This window comes from Zingiber officinale, chromosome 8B (assembly GCF_018446385.1).
Source record: "Zingiber officinale cultivar Zhangliang chromosome 8B, Zo_v1.1, whole genome shotgun sequence".
Classification (NCBI taxonomy): domain Eukaryota; kingdom Viridiplantae; phylum Streptophyta; class Magnoliopsida; order Zingiberales; family Zingiberaceae; genus Zingiber; species Zingiber officinale.
The window spans coordinates 12,279,057-12,295,726 of NC_056001.1; the positions used below are offsets into that span (position 1 = coordinate 12,279,057).

The window sequence follows — 16,670 nt, forward strand, 5'->3', positions numbered from 1 at the left end:
TGAGTACAGATGGATAGGAAGATAGTGAGATGTCAAGAAGCAGGCGTCCCCAGAAGACACGTTTTTATTCCCGAAAGTGACAAAGCCAATTCTCATAGTCGACTCCACTCGACGGTACCCGTTCGCCGTTGGCTATCCTTTGATGGCCGGCTGTTTCTGGTGTTGGGTGGGGGCGGGAGTCGATTCCCCATCCAAATCACGTTGTTTTTACCCATTCCAATAGTGAACGGCATTCGTACGATCGAGATCCTACGGCCACGAGCGTCGACAAGAAGCTATCGTGGGATGCAGCCACTGATATATTATTATTATTATTATTAAAAAATTATATATTATTAGAGTAAAATAAGATATCATTGATAGTAAAAAATATATAAACAGATAAATTACCGGAATACAACGGCTTTTTATATGCAATAAAAAAAACCTGATGAAATATTTACATCCATTCAGAATTAAATCAAGATATATTAAAGTAAATATTTATGTATCAACTATGACCGAGTTCATCGACATGGAGATAGAGAAAGAGAGAGGATATGTGGGCCCAATCTAATCTTATTTGCACTGTATTATGGTGGAAGTTTCTCCAATTATATGGATCAGATGAGAGAGCGAGAGCGAGATAGAGAGCCAGGTGAAGGGTTGCGAGCCACGTGGAGCTGTGGTCACGTGATGGATCAAGTATCCGACAACTTTAGCACGTGGGATCCCGTCCCGCGACATACGGACGTCGTTTGCATGCCACAAAAAATTGCAGTTATTGATTAATAAATTCAACGACCGACTCGCAATGCGTTATTTTGTACTGAGATGCAATTTACACGATTCATTAAATTAATCAAAATTTACAAGAATAATGTATTTGCTTCCTCCGAGGCCCTCGTAAGACCATCTCCGATACCAACTTTTTGAGAAATTTATAAAATTAAAAAATTTGAATAAAATAATTTGAATTATTTTAGTGATGAGGTTTGAAATTTATAATTAAAAAGTATCTTAAAATAGAACCCGTAATTAATGATAAAATAGTATTTTGTGATTTGTAATATAAAGAGTTATATGATTTGTAACTTAGGATCCATAAAATAATTATAGATGATTTTTTTATTATAGAAAGAATAGTAATTTTTTTATTTTGATATGATCTTAGTGTGATATATTAAAGGTTAAAAAATCTCTTTTAAAAGTTTAACCAGATGCCCTTAGCTCGCATCGTCATGTTGTGATCTTTTAATCACAATGATCATGTGGACTGTGCCACACGCTCGGCCCAATAATAGGGCTTAAAAATAAGGCTCAAATTAGTATCGCCCGACACAATGCCATGAGTGCTATGGTGTAGAGTTGTCAAACGGATCAATTCATGGCGGGATGGGTCGGCCTGTGGTCGGTCAATCATTTGACGGGAGGGGACAAACTGACTCGTCAACTTGGCGGGTTAAAAAATTTTCAACTCAACCCAATCTAAGGTGGATTACGAGTTTGGCGGGCCAACCCGCAGACTTATCAATTTTTTTAAAAAAAAATTAAAAATATTTTATATTTTCAATGTTTTATTTCGGAAATATTTCATCAACTAAATGTATCCATAAACATGTATTTTAAATAGTAACTATGAGGATGAATAGTGTTATTTTTATTTCAAAATTATAAAAAAAATAATAAATTGATAAAAAAACCTAACTTACATGTATTTCTCAATCCGCAGGTCAACCCAAGCCTATCGTGGGCCGACATGCGCGGGTCGCGAGCCTAGGCGGGTTAACCCATGACGGACTTGGGTTGATAAAAATTCAACCCAGCCCACTTAAATTATTTGGTAGGATGGATCAATTCGCAGGTCAACCCAAGCCTATCGTGGGCCGACATGCGCGGGTCGCGAGCCTAGGCGGGTTAACCCATGACGGACTTGGGTTGATAAAAATTCAACCCAGCCCACTTAAATTATTTGGTAGGATGGATCAATTCGACGGATCTAATCCAAATTGACGACTCTAATAGTACGCAAGTCAAAGCAGTTTGAAGGTAATTATGATATTCATAAAAAAAAAATATTATTACTAAACACTACTGTAATATAAATAAATAATAAAGAGGGTGTATTATTACAAAATCTCATTTTAAATGTTTATCTAAATTATAAGGGTATTATCTTATTTCTAATGAATTATTTGCAATAAGAAAAATAAAACGATTCGATCTCTTTCCGCCTCTAGTTAATGATTCTCACCTTGTGCCCATTGCTTAATCTTTCTAAACCAAACAAAAACATTTTATTTTTTTCTCCATTTCCAGTAATTTTTTTTATTTATTCAATAACAATATGGAAAACGTTTCCCCCAATTTTTATCATTTTTAAGGTTTATTTGACCCTTGTAATCGGATTCTACTTTGAATTTCATATTTGCCCATATCACTTGCTTGTGATTACCTAAGCTTGACAAGGGCATTATCGTTGCTGAAATTTCCAGGGGCCTCCCAAGATGACGCGTCGTCAACGTGTCTAGAATCGCTGCTGTCAAAATCCGAATGGATCAATCCGACGAGCCAAATAAAACGAGCGCGTGTGGGAGCAACGCGTGAATCGTGCGAGGCCTCGGACAGCGAGAACGGATCCTCTGCGCCCGCGTCCCCTGTGCCCTCTGCGCCCGTCGCTACACGACAAAAAAAAACACGTGCTTAGCGCAAAAAAAAAAAATAATAATAATATTTGCCGCGACAATTCGCCGTGATAATTTGCCGCGACAACGCACTGATCGGTCTGTAGACCGATCAGGAGGTAACCTGATCGGTCTAAAGACCGATCAGTAATGGCTTTCTCGAATCTTCTGCTCTCAATTCCTCCTTTCCATCGCTTGGGTCAGCGTGCGTGTCCACGGATACCACTCCCTGAAACAAAAAGGCATCAGTTGGCCTGCGGTTTCTGGCCATCGTTCACAGGTTCCAACCAAAACCATGGGGCTCCTCACTCGCTATATACCCATCACCACCTCACTCTGCAAACCTCACTGAAAGCACCAGGAAGAGAAAGAAGAAGAAGAAGTTGATCTCCTTGCAGTCATGGGTCGCCGAGCACAAGCTCACAAGCATCGGTAGCCATCACCTTCCCTTGCTCCATCACTCTGTTTTCCGGTTCGACGCCGAACTGATCAACTAATCCCGTAGAGTTTGTGTTTGTAATGAATCAAGGTGCTGTTTGGGCTTCGGCGCTGGGGACGTCGATGGCGGTGGGAGAAGAGGGCATTTTTTTTTTTTTTTGCGCTAAGCACGTGTTTTTTTTTGTCGTGTAGTAACGGGCGCAGAGGGCGCAGGGGACGCGGGCGCAGAAGATCCGTTCTCTCGGACAGCCACGTGCCAAGAGGTGGAATCCCAATCGATTAAGACACGTCGTTGACACGCCATCTTTGACCAATTAAAACGTAACAGCCGGGCAGATTCGTTTTCCCGATATAAATAACTGCAAACGAAGGTTGACCTAACCCAACGGCGTCTATCGACTTCTCCTCCGGCGACACGACTCGAATCGAAGCCCGACCGATGGAGATCTCCGGCGCCGTGCTCCGTGGAACCTCGGTCGTTCCCGGCGTTCTTCCGATTCACGATTCCCTGTCCGGATCCGTCCCCACTGCTGCCCCCTCCATGGCGGGCTTCGCTAAGAGGGTTAGGTCTTCGGGTCGAATTATGGGGCTGTCAGCGTCGTTCTCCGACGCGGGACACCTAAAGTACTACTCCCCCCCGGTTCGATGCGGTGGGGGAAAGTGCAAGGAGGAGAAGAAGAAGGCAAAGCTGGTGAAGGGGCTGTCAAAGGATCTCGCCGCGCTATGCTCGATGGGCATCGGGGTCGGCACGAACCAAGGGCTCGCTGGGGAAGTCAAGGGGAAGACGTTCACGGTGATTCTTCGATTAATTATGAATAAAAATATTTTCTTAAAATCTCGATCCAACGTTTCTTTTATGTTCCGAAGATTTGAAAAAAAAAAATTGTCTGATGTGATTTTGTTTGATCAAAATCAGGAAGTAGCAGAAATTTTGATGGAAGAACTGAAGCAGCTGAGATCACAAGAGAAAGAGATGAAAAGAAAGGAAAAGGAAAAGAAGGCAGCCATGAAGGCTGCGATTAAGAAAGACTGCAATGAATCATCCACAAGCTCTTCTTCCTCTGAATCCAGCGACAGCGAGTGCGACGGTGAGATTGTCAATATGAACGGCCTCAAAAATTCTGTTGTTGTTCACGAAACCGAGACCGGAAGCCTATCGATTGCCCCTTCTGTGCCGCCTAAATCAGCGGAAGAAACAGAGCATCACAACCCTCAAAAGTCGCTTCAAGAGAGCGGTAACTGCAGCTTTGTTGCACCAATTGGCGGTTGCAATAGCTTGACGAGCATCGCGACTGAGATGGCGGTGAACAAGATCGAAGTTTGCATGGGGGGCAAGTGCAAGAGATCCGGGGCGTTGGAGCTAATGGAGGAATTCAACAAGAAGATTGGGAGCGAGGGTGCAGTTGTGGGGTGCAAATGCATGGGCAAGTGCAAGGAAGGGCCAAATGTGCGAGTCTTGAACCATTCTGATGAAGCCATTGCTCCGAAGAGGAATTCTCTCTGCATTGGTGTTGGATTAGAAGATGTCGGCGCGATCGTTGCCAATTTCTTCGCGGAGAAGGACGCAAGTCTGGTTGCAGCTTAAGAGTTTGGAATGGTATCATTGTAGATAACAGAGATCTCTTTAATTAGTATGATACAAGCCACTTCTTTTTATCTTTATTTTCTCGTAGTTTGAACGTGTACCTCTCACAATGGCGCTTGGCCATTGTTTAGGATAATACAAAATGCAATCTTTATTTTTAAATTCGTGATCGTGTATGCCATTCACAACTTAACGGAGAGACAAGGAATGGTGACCCAGGAAGCAAATTGAAATATGAAGAATGAAAAACGTACTGATGTTCTCAAGAGTCTGAAAGACATCGTATAAACAGATAAATCACTGGCAGCAAAAATAGGAACACATAAATTGCAAGAACAACACAAAACTTTACACTTTTTCCAGGACTAGGGTTAAAACAAGCTGGTCACGAAGCAATTCGACAAAATCGAACTGGAAACTTAAGTCGAATTCACTTGCCGATGCCAAATATAAGCGAGAGCATGCCCTGAAGTTTGACACAAACTTATCGGAAGAAGAGGATTTATTTATGTACATAACCACTACTTCAATGTGGTTGCCCCTCTGCTCTTCTACAAATTGTGTCCAAAGAGTATATATTTGGTGTTCTGTACATGTGTGTCACTTCCAATCTATATCTTTGTCAATCGAATCTATATCCCTAGTAATGTTGTTTCTCCCTGTGTCGTCCATGGAGCCATTACTGTGCCAGTCCAACAATCATTACAACTCAAATGGCTGCCAACTCATTGAAGAGTCTGTCAAATGGAACTCGATCTGCAACCTCTGGTGAAGTGCTGTGTTGGTTTCGATCCCTTTCTTTTCCAGCTCCAACTCCTCCTGCAATGGTATAGCAGCTAAAAATCTATTTATGTACTCTTTGCAACAGTCTCTCCCTCTACAGATTATCTCTTCATTGTCTTCAGTCCCCTTGTTCTCTTCACAACACCGGTACATCTCTGTTGTATCGTCGAATCTTAAAATATAAGCTTGCTGACATCCTTCATGTAGTCTCTCTCCCAGTGTGTCCATGATGTAGTATGCATCTGTTTCCAACTTGAGGATGAAGAAGTGATCGTTCCAACTCACAATGTAGACCTTACTATCTGTTCCGATGTCATTTACTATCTCAGCCCAAACGTCATTGAATGACATTAAGCCATGCAAAGATTTGAAACTCTCTGGTTGAAAGAATCCTATGAAAGATTTGTCATGCAAAATGGATATCGGCCTTGTTTTTGCTTCCAGTATGGTCTCGAGATCGAAGTGCTTGTTCGGAAATTGTTCAATGTACGACTTGTTGTTGCATAACTTTTGCCACTCCGATGAACCTTCTCTAATAAGTGCATCAAACTCTGATCTTGTTGGAGTATTCAGTTCGTTTTTGTGGAGGGCATTTGCAATCACTGCGACGATTGCTGTGCAAGCACTCTCTCCTCCAGCAGTTGGATCTCTCTGATCGATGGAAGCGAAGAATGTCAGAGCTTTGAGTTTTGTTTGCTTGTCCCTGCTCATAAACTCTTCACTTGTCCATATACCAATGGGATCGATATCTTCTTGACTAGATACCTTCAACGATGCTTCCTGTTCACAATGAAGTACAATTATATTAACGATCCAAGCCTAGGACAAGAAGATTTGTGAAATAGGTTTTAGGAAAGGTTTGCTTACTTTGCTGTTATCAGAGAAAAACAGTTCCTGAGATAAGGAAGTTCTTTTGTTTTCTCCCTCAAGGTCCCTATATGAAACACTACTTTTAATCTTCTTACGCCAGCTGAACCATCCCTTTGAAGTTGATTCTGACTCTGGGCTTGTTCTTCCGCTGCTGCTAGCAGTGTGATTCTGATTACTCTCGACTGCCAATATATCATCATCATCATCCGTATTTCCTCGGTCAGAGCTTCCTGAATTGGATCTCTCAATTTGTCTCTCCATTCGTTCCATTTTTGTTTTTTCTGCATTGACTGATGCGCTCCGTGTTACGCTGCCAGGACTCACCTCTATGAAACTGAGAGTAACCTGCAACACTGTCAATCAGCTAAAGAAAACTCACAATACAGGCAAATCCTAATAGAAGTTCTTCAGGTATTTGATTCAAAAATCGAATACTGGAAATGCTAATTTGCAGTGTGAGAGACGTCAGAAAGATAGAGACGCAATGTTAGCTCATATTTTAAGTATTGATACATAGAAGCCCGAGTCGATATCAGAGATGGAGCATAAAGGACAATGTTAAAACTAAAATCTAGTTATTTTAAGGATGGAACTATTGAAGCCAAATAGAATGTTACAGTTTCCCTAGTGGCACGCTAAAGGGAGTATAAAATTGACTTCCTCCAAACTATTATGTTGTTGAAGCTACGAAAACAATATAGTTAGTCTCCATCGAATACATAAAGGTAGGGAAAGAATCTCACATAAAGCATCCCATAGCTTGACAAGCTGTCCGTTTTTAAGATGATGGGAAGTTGCTTCTTCAGTTCCTTCTTCCCTTCTGCCCTTTCACCTGTTTCATGGGATAAGGATTCCCTAACCCATTCTACTAGGTTTGCCGTTGCTGTCCCGATTCTTTCAAGTTCCTTGGCCTTAACTCCATCATCACTATTTCCCTGAAGAAGCAAACTTAGACATTGAGAAACATACTGATAGGAATGTGACAAACAGAACTGATTGGCACTTGACAAAGAAAATACTTCAACCAAAGGAATATATTCACAATTCATCGAATTTCTGCAAGAATGTTTTACTTGTCTAGTTATTAGGAAAACAAAAACTAAGAACTATGTCAGGCAAAGTGAGGGCCTCAAAATCAGACAAGCAGCTTCAAGAAATGTCGGATAATTTCACAGCCCCGTCTACCAAGAAGACCGATTGCCCGATGGTGGTGCTGTCAATCTTCAAATTATTCATCAATTGGCATAATAATTACATGCAAAATGAACAGGTTTCTCTCCTAACTATTTCAAAAGTTTCACATTGGAACGAAATGCAAGATTGACTCTGATAACCAAATTGATAATTGTAGAAAACGAATTAGATGCGAACTAAATCAAATCAATGGTCAAAGATAACCATTGACTTTCCTTGTTCACGACACACACGTAAATGCACAAATTCACGATTACCAAAATCATGTTTAATTGCATAGAAATTCGAATCAATAAAGATAATAATAATAACTCACATATAGGACGGAAAAGGAGACATTCCACGCTCTACCAGAATCGAACCCGACGATCGGCCCGGCTACCAGATCGGATTCACGAAACCGGCACACATTCTCGAACCGGCTCGCCTCGTCATCGTCGCCCCAACGAGCGGCAGCGAACTCTAATCCCGCCTCCACCATCCTTCTCGACGTAATCCCTCTTTCCGCCCTCTTCCTTCCCACGAGAAAGGAGAGCGCGCCGGCGACCACGGGCAGCCGCCGCCTCCACTCGAACTCAACCGCCGCCGCCGCCGCACCTGCCCCCGGGAGGGCAGGGGGCAAGCCCTCGACGGCCTCCACGCTCACGACAACCTTGAACTTTCGCCGCCGCCGCCGCATCTTTTCCTGCGACGGCGAGGAGAATCTCATCATCGTCTTCACCGTCATACCGCGATCAAGTCAATCAAATTGCCTCGACCAATCCCGCTGCTAGTTCGTCCTCAAATTTCTGAGCCCCGATCCGGCTGAGCCAGCGAACGAGAGCAAATAGTACCTTGCTGCAGTTCTATTAATGGAATCAACAGCCTGGAGGAGACGGAGGCCTTTTCCTTCATCAGTGGGAGATGCCACGTCACACGAGGTAGGCGGTTTCCTCCCACGTGAGCTACTCATGCGCGACGCGTTTGCGTGCGCTTCTTCCATCGTACGGCTACTCGCCTTGTGATTGGTTGCCGAAGTGCCAACGCACGCGAACTAAATCGGAATCTCATTTTTTCGAACCAACGCTCTAAATTTAAAAAATTGGTGTATATTTTCAACCAAAATGGACCAAATAATATTGACACGGTTTGACTCGGGCCCCTCGCGGACCGCGTTCGGCCGAGTCAATTCGTGGGGTCGCTACGTAGCTGTGTCGCCTCGCGCCCGACCAAGTCGCGATCCAGGCGCAGATTCGGTTCAATAATTATTGTTTCAGATCGGACAGGTGAAAGTTGGTCAAAGCACTGGGACGAAAAATAATGGCATAATTTTTAGAATGAGAAAAAGGAAAATAGAATTTGTGCTGCTTCAACGCCAAGTATAGTGAATGAAAGACGCAATTTAAAAATCACACAATTGCCGTCACGATTCCTCAACCTGTTTTTACCTTCTACAGTTGTAAAATTCGACAAAATGTATTTTTTTTTCAGTATGTAAAATTCGGCAACATGTATTTTTATAGTGATGAATTAAAAAATGGCTTAACTTCAATTTTTCTATTACAACTGGATTAAATAACCTTGGTTTTTAAACATATAATAAGTACTTTATACCCGACTTTTTTAAGGGGGAAAAAAGAAACATTGTCGAGTGATGCCTTGGAATGGAAGGAATTGAGCAAAGAATTCCGGATGTTAAAAGAGTTTTGATCAAATTATTATTTTTAATTAAGGTATTCAAATATTCAAATTGATTAATCTTGAAGATCACCAAAATTTTCTAATGGTTATCTGGTAAATTTGAGAAGCATAGATGGATTGATAATCTGACATAACAAGTGATTCAAACACTGTGTTAACTATTTTTTTGAACTTTTGTTGTTTAGACTCTTTTTTTAATCTTGTAAAAGAAGATACCTTTTTCTAGCTAAAAATGATATTCCAATCTCTAGGGGAAGCTAAAGGAATGATGGCGAGAGGAATTGAGAAAGTCAAGTTTAAATTTCAGAATTTCATAAACTAGAAATGCTTTTTCTTTTGCCATGACGCGCTACGTGGAATTAGAAAATATTTGGGAGAGCTTTTGCTTCTTAAAAAGTAATTCTTATAGAGATTATTTTAAAGTTAGTGAAAAATTGAAGTATAAAATGTTTAGAAATAGGAGTCAAATGCTAATATAAAGAAAAATTGAAGTGTTTGATGAATTATTACTTCCAATCTTAATTTTTAGTTACATGATAATAATATTCTTAAAATATATAAATTAATCTTTTTTAATTATCTAAATATAATTTTAATACATTTTTATTTATATAATTATTATTATATTTTAAATATTGTATCAAAATTATTTTTTATAATGAAAAATATATTAAAAAATTAATAAAAATAAAATTTTAAAAATGATAAAAGTTATATAAATACACAAAAATATGTATAAATTTTTTTTTAAAATACAAATTATATAAAAATATGAAATATTATTTAAAAAATAAAATATCTCAAAAGTGTGGTGCTAATTATATAAAATGATAAATTTATAGGTAAATTATCTTAAAATTCTCAATTACAATTTTAACTTTGCATGTAGTCTCATCTAAAAAAAATTATTTTCACTCCCTACATGCAAAGTTTATTTGCTTCAACTTCCCCATGTAAACATCATTACCTAATTGTCTCTCATATTTTTTAGGTATAAAAAGTCTAAAAATGAGTATAATTTCTTTTAAATTTAGCACTTTAAACTAGAATCAAATAGAATTTTTATCAAATTGAGCATGTTTTTTCCCCACTTAATATAATTTCTCCTAAATTCAACACCATTTAAAGAAAATTTAGTATATTTTTCATCCAATTTAGCACTATTTAAAGATAATCTAGTATATTTTCCATTCAATTGAGGTGAATAAAGAATCATGCTCAATTTTATAGAAAATATACTAGATTCTAGTTTAATGTACTGAATTTAAACAGAATTATACTTATTTTTAGATTTTTTATATCTACAAAATATGAGGGGTAATTAGGTAAATTGATATTCATTATGTTTGGTTAGTGAGTGAAAACAAAGTTTTTTGGATATAGGAATTGCATGCAAAGTTGAAATTGTGATTAAGAATTTTAAGACAATTTTTCCTATAAAAAATATGGTGACAATTATATAAAATATAAATTTATTAAGGGCATAAATGTCAAATTTTAATTTTATACCATAATAAAAAAACAGAAGCATGAATAAAACATTAAATTCTTGTTTTCAGGTTTTGAGTAAAAGTTACCAAAGTTAAAATACATTTAACCCCCATGTGTGCTTTTTATCCCATAGCATTTTGCCCCTTGCGTTTAAAAAATAATATTTAACCCCCTTATAAAAAAAAATTATTCCCTTATTTTTTAACCATTTTTCAATAATGACTGTAAGAGGGGAAATCATATTGAATTAATTATTATATCCTTCGATATAAATTCTCACGAAATTTATACATGCAATAGCATAAACAATAGAAAAGTAATTCTGAAAGGGATAATCAGTAAAAAAACTCATTCCACTTCCACCACCCTCACAAAAAAATTAGAATTTTAAATTAATAAATCAAAATCAAATGAAGATGAAACAAAGTTATATTAAAAATTTCTTCTCATCATCAAACGTGACATACAATGAAGTAGGAGTGATTTTCGTTCATCAATTTTAAATTCTCGTAATTTTTTGGTTTGATGAGCGTGGTGGAATGAGTTTTTCACTGATGATCCCTTTTAGAATTGTTGCTTTTCTATTGTTTATGCAGTTGTATATATAAATTTTATGAGGGTTTTTATTGAATGATATAATGGTCAATTCAATATGTTTTTTTCCTCTTAAGATTATTATCGAAAAATAATAAAAAAAAATATAATGGCACAATTGCCTTTTGTTTATTGTATGTCACATTTGATGATGAGGGGAAGATTTTTAATGATGAATTTTATTCCATTTTCATTTGATTTTGGTTCATCAATTTAGAATTTTTGTTCTTTTTTCATTTGGTGAGGATAGTGGAATAAGCTTGACTGGTTATCTTTTTCAGAATTAATTTTCTATTATTTATGCTGATGCATATATGAATTTTATGAATATTTTTCTCTAAGAATATAATAATCAATTTAATATTTTTTTTCCACTTGAGGTTATGATTGGAAAATAATAAAAAGTAAAGGTCTCAATTATCTTTTACAAGATTTCTTACATTTGACTTTTGGTCAAAAAGAGGTTAAATATTATTTTTTAAACATAGGGAAGTATGCTACAGGATAAAAAAACATAGAAGCATTAAAGGTATTTTAGCCTAATTAATAATACTTAACACCTTGGATTTGAAATAAACTTGGAATGCTAAAAAAAAATTTATTTATTTTAGTTTCTATTACACCTAGAATACTCATATTGGTATTAATATATGAGTGTTATAATATCTAAATAGTATTATAAATTAATATGGATGGATATTATAATATCTATACATTAATCGCATTCAATTATTTAAACACTTTAACCGTATTCAATTCTTTGAACATGGTTAATGAATGAATTTTATATAAAAAATTAAAAATTAAGAAAATAAACTTTTAGCTATAAAAAGTAAAAAAAAATAGTGAGATCTCTAAATAGTTAATATTAAAATGAATACGAGTATATATTAATAAAATAGATATATTAATAAAATAGTTATATGACATACTATTTGACAGGCAAAACTGGCAACGTATATTAATCTATCAATACACATGTCCTAACCTATTTTCGCCCTTTTTAGTTTCATAAAATCTGTTATATATTTTTTAGAATGCGGATAAAAGAGAAAATAAAGATCCCATAAAAAAATCTAATAAACTGGAATGAAAAAGAGATTTTTTTTTAAAAAAAACTTTTTAGACAGTTACCTATAAAGCTTAACCAACAGTGAATTGTCTACTGTGACTCTGTGAGTCCAAAACCACCTCTCCGGATATTCCAAATATTTCGAATGACATAATAAAATTTCAGCCAAATTTTATTAAAAGAACCAACTCAAATATCCAAATAAACATAAAACATTCTATACCTTGGGCCGAATTGAGCGTGCTCATGCCAGCCCACTCCGTAGGCCTTCGGTCCACTTTATTAGGGTGAAAAACAAAAACCAACAAAACAGTTACAAATGAATTCATTAGAAGGAAACAAAGCACATTTACACCCCCCACACAATGTTACAGCGGCGTAATACTTTCTCAAGTTATCCAATATTTAATAATCGAGATTGAATTTTAATAAATTAATAGATAAATATTTTTTTTAATATACGGTTGATTTAAAAACGTTGGATTGATACGTGTCCACCGTAAACCCTTTTTAACTTTTCAATTTAACTCGATGATAACAGAAAATTTTCATGGGCCCACCTCAGGACTAATTGATATAATTGAAATATCTTATGTCAATTAATAATGCACATTCAAGGGATGAGCAGGAACTAAAAGGTTTTTTTTTTTAAAATAATAATAATAATAATAAACACCATGTCGTCATTCTTGCTCAACAACCTTCTTAGGTAGTCGACTAATTTATGATGCTCACGGAGAGGGGACACGGGACACGCTTGTGGACCAGTCGCCGTAATATAGTGGCGACATGGTTAAACACCCAACCAACGGCCCTGATGCTGCCACGTAGTCTACGGAAGGCGTCGAAGAACACGTGGACGATATTAATGATCCCGCAGCCGAGACACGACGGAAGCTTGTCAAACTTCTCTTTTTGCCGGATGACGACATTCACGATTTATTTCAAGAGAATGGCAACATGTTCTTCGCCTGGTGCTGCTCCCTAGCTCTCTACGACGGTTCTACATATGTCCATCGTTTTCTCGTCGCCAGTCTCAAAATTTGTAGATAAAGATTCCTGATGTCTTTCTTCGAGGTATGCATAATATCGAGTGAGAAATTATCGCTTTCTTTAAAGAAATTGGAAAATTAAATTAGGGTCGATTACAGGATTCCGATTCTTTTCGCCACCTCACCCGATTCCGCCAGCGGTTGCAATTTTATTGGGGTAAAAAAGCATTACTTTTTTCAATTTGTATTATAAAGTTGAGATCTTGATCAGCGCTGAAGTGGCCGATTAATTCATCGTGGTGAAGATGGGATGTCCGCGTCGATAGCGACGACTAATTGCGCCGCCGCTGAGGAGGCAGATGGATGCAGGGACGATTACGCGGCTCTACGGCTGAAGATGGTGGCTTTCACGGCGATTCTTCTTGCCGGCGCAGTGGGCGTGGCAATCCCCCTGATCGGCCGTCGGGTGCGAACCGACAGCGGCGTCTTCGTCTTCGTGAAGGCGTTCGCTGCCGGCGTCATCCTCGCGACAGGTTTCGTGCACATGCTCGACGCCGCTGAGTCGTCCTTCTCGAACCCCTGCCTCGAGCACACCCCCTGGCAGGCCTTCCCCTTCGCCGGCTTCGTCGCCATGGTGGCGGCGCTGGCCACCCTCGTCGTCGACTTCGTGAGCACCCAGTATTACGAGCGGAAGCACCTCGCGGAGGCGTCGCCATCCTCTTCAGGGATCGCCGTCGACCCAGCAGCGCCAGAAGTAGAGCCGACGACGGGGAACGAGAAAGACCCAATGCACATCATCGGATTGCACGCCCACGCGGCGGAGCACCGCCACAGCCACGCGCGTGCTAACGGCAACGCGGTACCCACCCACTACTATGGCGGCGACAACGACGAGGAGAAACAGGGCGGCTCGTCCCACGTACGGCACGTGGTGGTATCCCAGGTATGCGTTTATAATTATTCCCCAAAACCCCACGAAGGAAGCTTGCAATGGACATAATAATAAAGTCGATGTGTAGATATTGGAGCTGGGGATCGTGTCGCACTCGGTAATCATTGGACTGTCTCTGGGCGTGTCGCAGAACCCCTGCACCATCCGGCCGCTGGTGGCGGCGCTCTCCTTCCACCAGTTCTTCGAGGGATTCGCACTGGGCGGATGCATTTCCCAAGCGAAGTTCAGGAACGCGGCAGCGGCAGTGATGGCTGGGTTCTTCGCGGCGACGACGCCACTGGGGATCGCCGTGGGGGCGGGCGTGGCGTCTTCGTACAACGTCAACAGCCCGGCGGCGCTAGTGGTGGAGGGGCTTCTGGACTCGATGTCGGCGGGAATTCTGATCTACATGGCCCTGGTGGATCTGATAGCCGCCGATTTCTTGAGCCAGACTGTAAGATGCAACGTGCGGCATCAGGTGGTGTCGTACCTAGCGCTCTTCGTTGGCGCCGCCGCCATGTCAGGCCTCGCAATCTGGGCTTGAAGGATCTATATATCTTACTACGCGCATGCCTCTCGATTCTGCTTTCCAACTCCAGTTTTAAGATTCAGTCGTTGAAATTGTCATTACTTCATTCAGTCTTTGTGGAGAAAAGCTTGCTGCTTGCTCTCATGGTTAGTGTGTGTAAAATGTAACACTCTGTCGCATATCGACGAAGCATTTTATTTTTATATTTTATATTTTTTATAATTTAAGTGTTCATATCCTTACAGACTGGAGCATACTTTTTTTTCTCCAAATTAAGTGCTCGCGTATATTTGTTGATGATTGATCCGCAATGCTTTAGCAATCCACTTGAACGCTTTAATATCGTTGCACGGGAGGCTGGACGAAACACTCTTTTGCAGTACAAGGCATCTCAATCTTTTTTCCGGGGCCTTTCAGAACTGTCCTGATTTGTAAGGGAGATAAGGGCCATCTCCAACGGTCACATGGGTTTTTAGCATTTTTGTATTACCCTCACTGAAACGGGTAAATTTTTAAAATATGCATAAATAGTAAAGTTATTAAAAAATAAGTAAAAATAAAACTTTTTACCAATTTAGATGAAATGAATTCATATTGGAGATTTAAATCTCGATAATTATTATTATTTATTTATTTCCTTATATTTCGGGATTTAAATACCAGTACCTTCTAATTATTGGGATTTAATCCCAGTACCTTCTAATTACTGAGATTTAAATCCCAGATGTGATTTTTTAAAAAAAAAATTACAAATTATTTCATTTTTTATTTGCTTAAGTTTTATTTTTTTAAAAAAAATAATTATAATTATTGATTTTGTATTGAGCCGCATGTGCTATGGTCCCATTAACTATTATTACAAAGCTAAAGTTTTCTTGACGCGACTCCATGCAAAACGAAATCAAATTCTTAATCAATTGCAGCGGAAATTTCACTGACATGCAGCGAGCAGAGAAATCACGCTGACATGTCACGGGAATCCTGCTGATATATAATGGGCAGGAATCCCGCTGACATGTCGGATTCATTAATTGAGTAACAGTCATTAATTAACATGCACAGTGACATCAATTTTCTATATAAACGTGTAATGAATTAAGCGAGCGAGCTAGGAAGAGCAAAATTGTGATAAAATAGGTATTTTTTTATCTCAACAACATTTCTACAAGTAGATTAAAGATTTATTTATCTTCCGATATCGGTTGCTTAAATTTCAAATAAATGAATTAAACAATTAAAATAGATATGATCAAGCTTCTTTCAAGTTAGTTTTATTTTTTTTAAAAAATAAGTAATTATAATTATTGATTTTGTGACAGCTTGAATCAAAATTTTTTCCCGGCATTACTCTGTATATATATAAAATCAAAATTTTTTCTTATTGTAATTAGAAAAATCACTCTATATTATTCCTCTGACATGATTACAAACTAAATATTCAACTTACTTTTGCCGTTTGAAAGTACAATTAACAGTAATTAAAAAAAGTAATTAGTAAGTAAATTTTTTAATTGTATTATTATGCTGCTAGTAAGTGAAATGAATTTATTAGTATTTAATATTAATTAAGAAAATTTTAGTATGTAATTTTAAACTTGAGATTTTCCACGAGAGATTTTTTAATTTAGTAATATTAAATATTATATTTGAGGTATGTGAAAATATACAGTGTTTGTATCCTATGTAGTTTTTATATTAGATTTATATTATAACTCGTTAGTAATTTAGTTGTATAGGTTTTTGCTTTTTTAAAAGTATTATTAAGCATAATGTAATTAGTACATTTAGTTTATTATTAAATAAAATTTTGATGTGTTTAAAATAACCTTATCTAGACAATAAATTTGA

The 16,670-nt window shown here is 38.0% G+C and overlaps 3 protein-coding genes across 3 annotated transcripts; 2 read left to right on the plus strand and 1 right to left on the minus strand.

Annotated features, from left to right (window-relative positions):
- The first annotated feature begins 3,447 nt into the window (after positions 1–3,447).
- Positions 3,448–4,848, plus strand: LOC122016901 (diacylglycerol O-acyltransferase 3-like). Its single transcript, XM_042574333.1, has 2 exons — positions 3,448–3,894; positions 4,018–4,848. Exons 1-2 carry the CDS (start codon positions 3,541–3,543, stop codon positions 4,684–4,686), a joined length of 1,023 nt encoding a protein of 340 aa, XP_042430267.1. The 5' UTR covers positions 3,448–3,540; the 3' UTR covers positions 4,687–4,848.
- A 322-nt stretch (positions 4,849–5,170) lies between these two features.
- Positions 5,171–8,399, minus strand: LOC122016899. The gene is made up of 4 exons (XM_042574330.1): positions 7,850–8,399; positions 7,083–7,274; positions 6,337–6,684; positions 5,171–6,249 (listed from the first exon to the last, which is right to left on the minus strand). The coding sequence occupies exons 1-4, from the start codon at positions 8,258–8,260 to the stop codon at positions 5,389–5,391; spliced, it is 1,812 nt and encodes a 603-aa protein (XP_042430264.1). The 5' UTR covers positions 8,261–8,399; the 3' UTR covers positions 5,171–5,388.
- Positions 8,400–13,304: 4,905 nt separating this feature from the next.
- Positions 13,305–15,044, plus strand: LOC122016900 (zinc transporter 10-like). The gene is made up of 4 exons (XM_042574331.1): positions 13,305–13,447; positions 13,522–13,579; positions 13,668–14,305; positions 14,382–15,044. Exons 1-4 carry the CDS (start codon positions 13,433–13,435, stop codon positions 14,835–14,837), a joined length of 1,167 nt encoding a protein of 388 aa, XP_042430265.1. The 5' UTR covers positions 13,305–13,432; the 3' UTR covers positions 14,838–15,044.
- Positions 15,045–16,670: the final 1,626 nt, after the last annotated feature.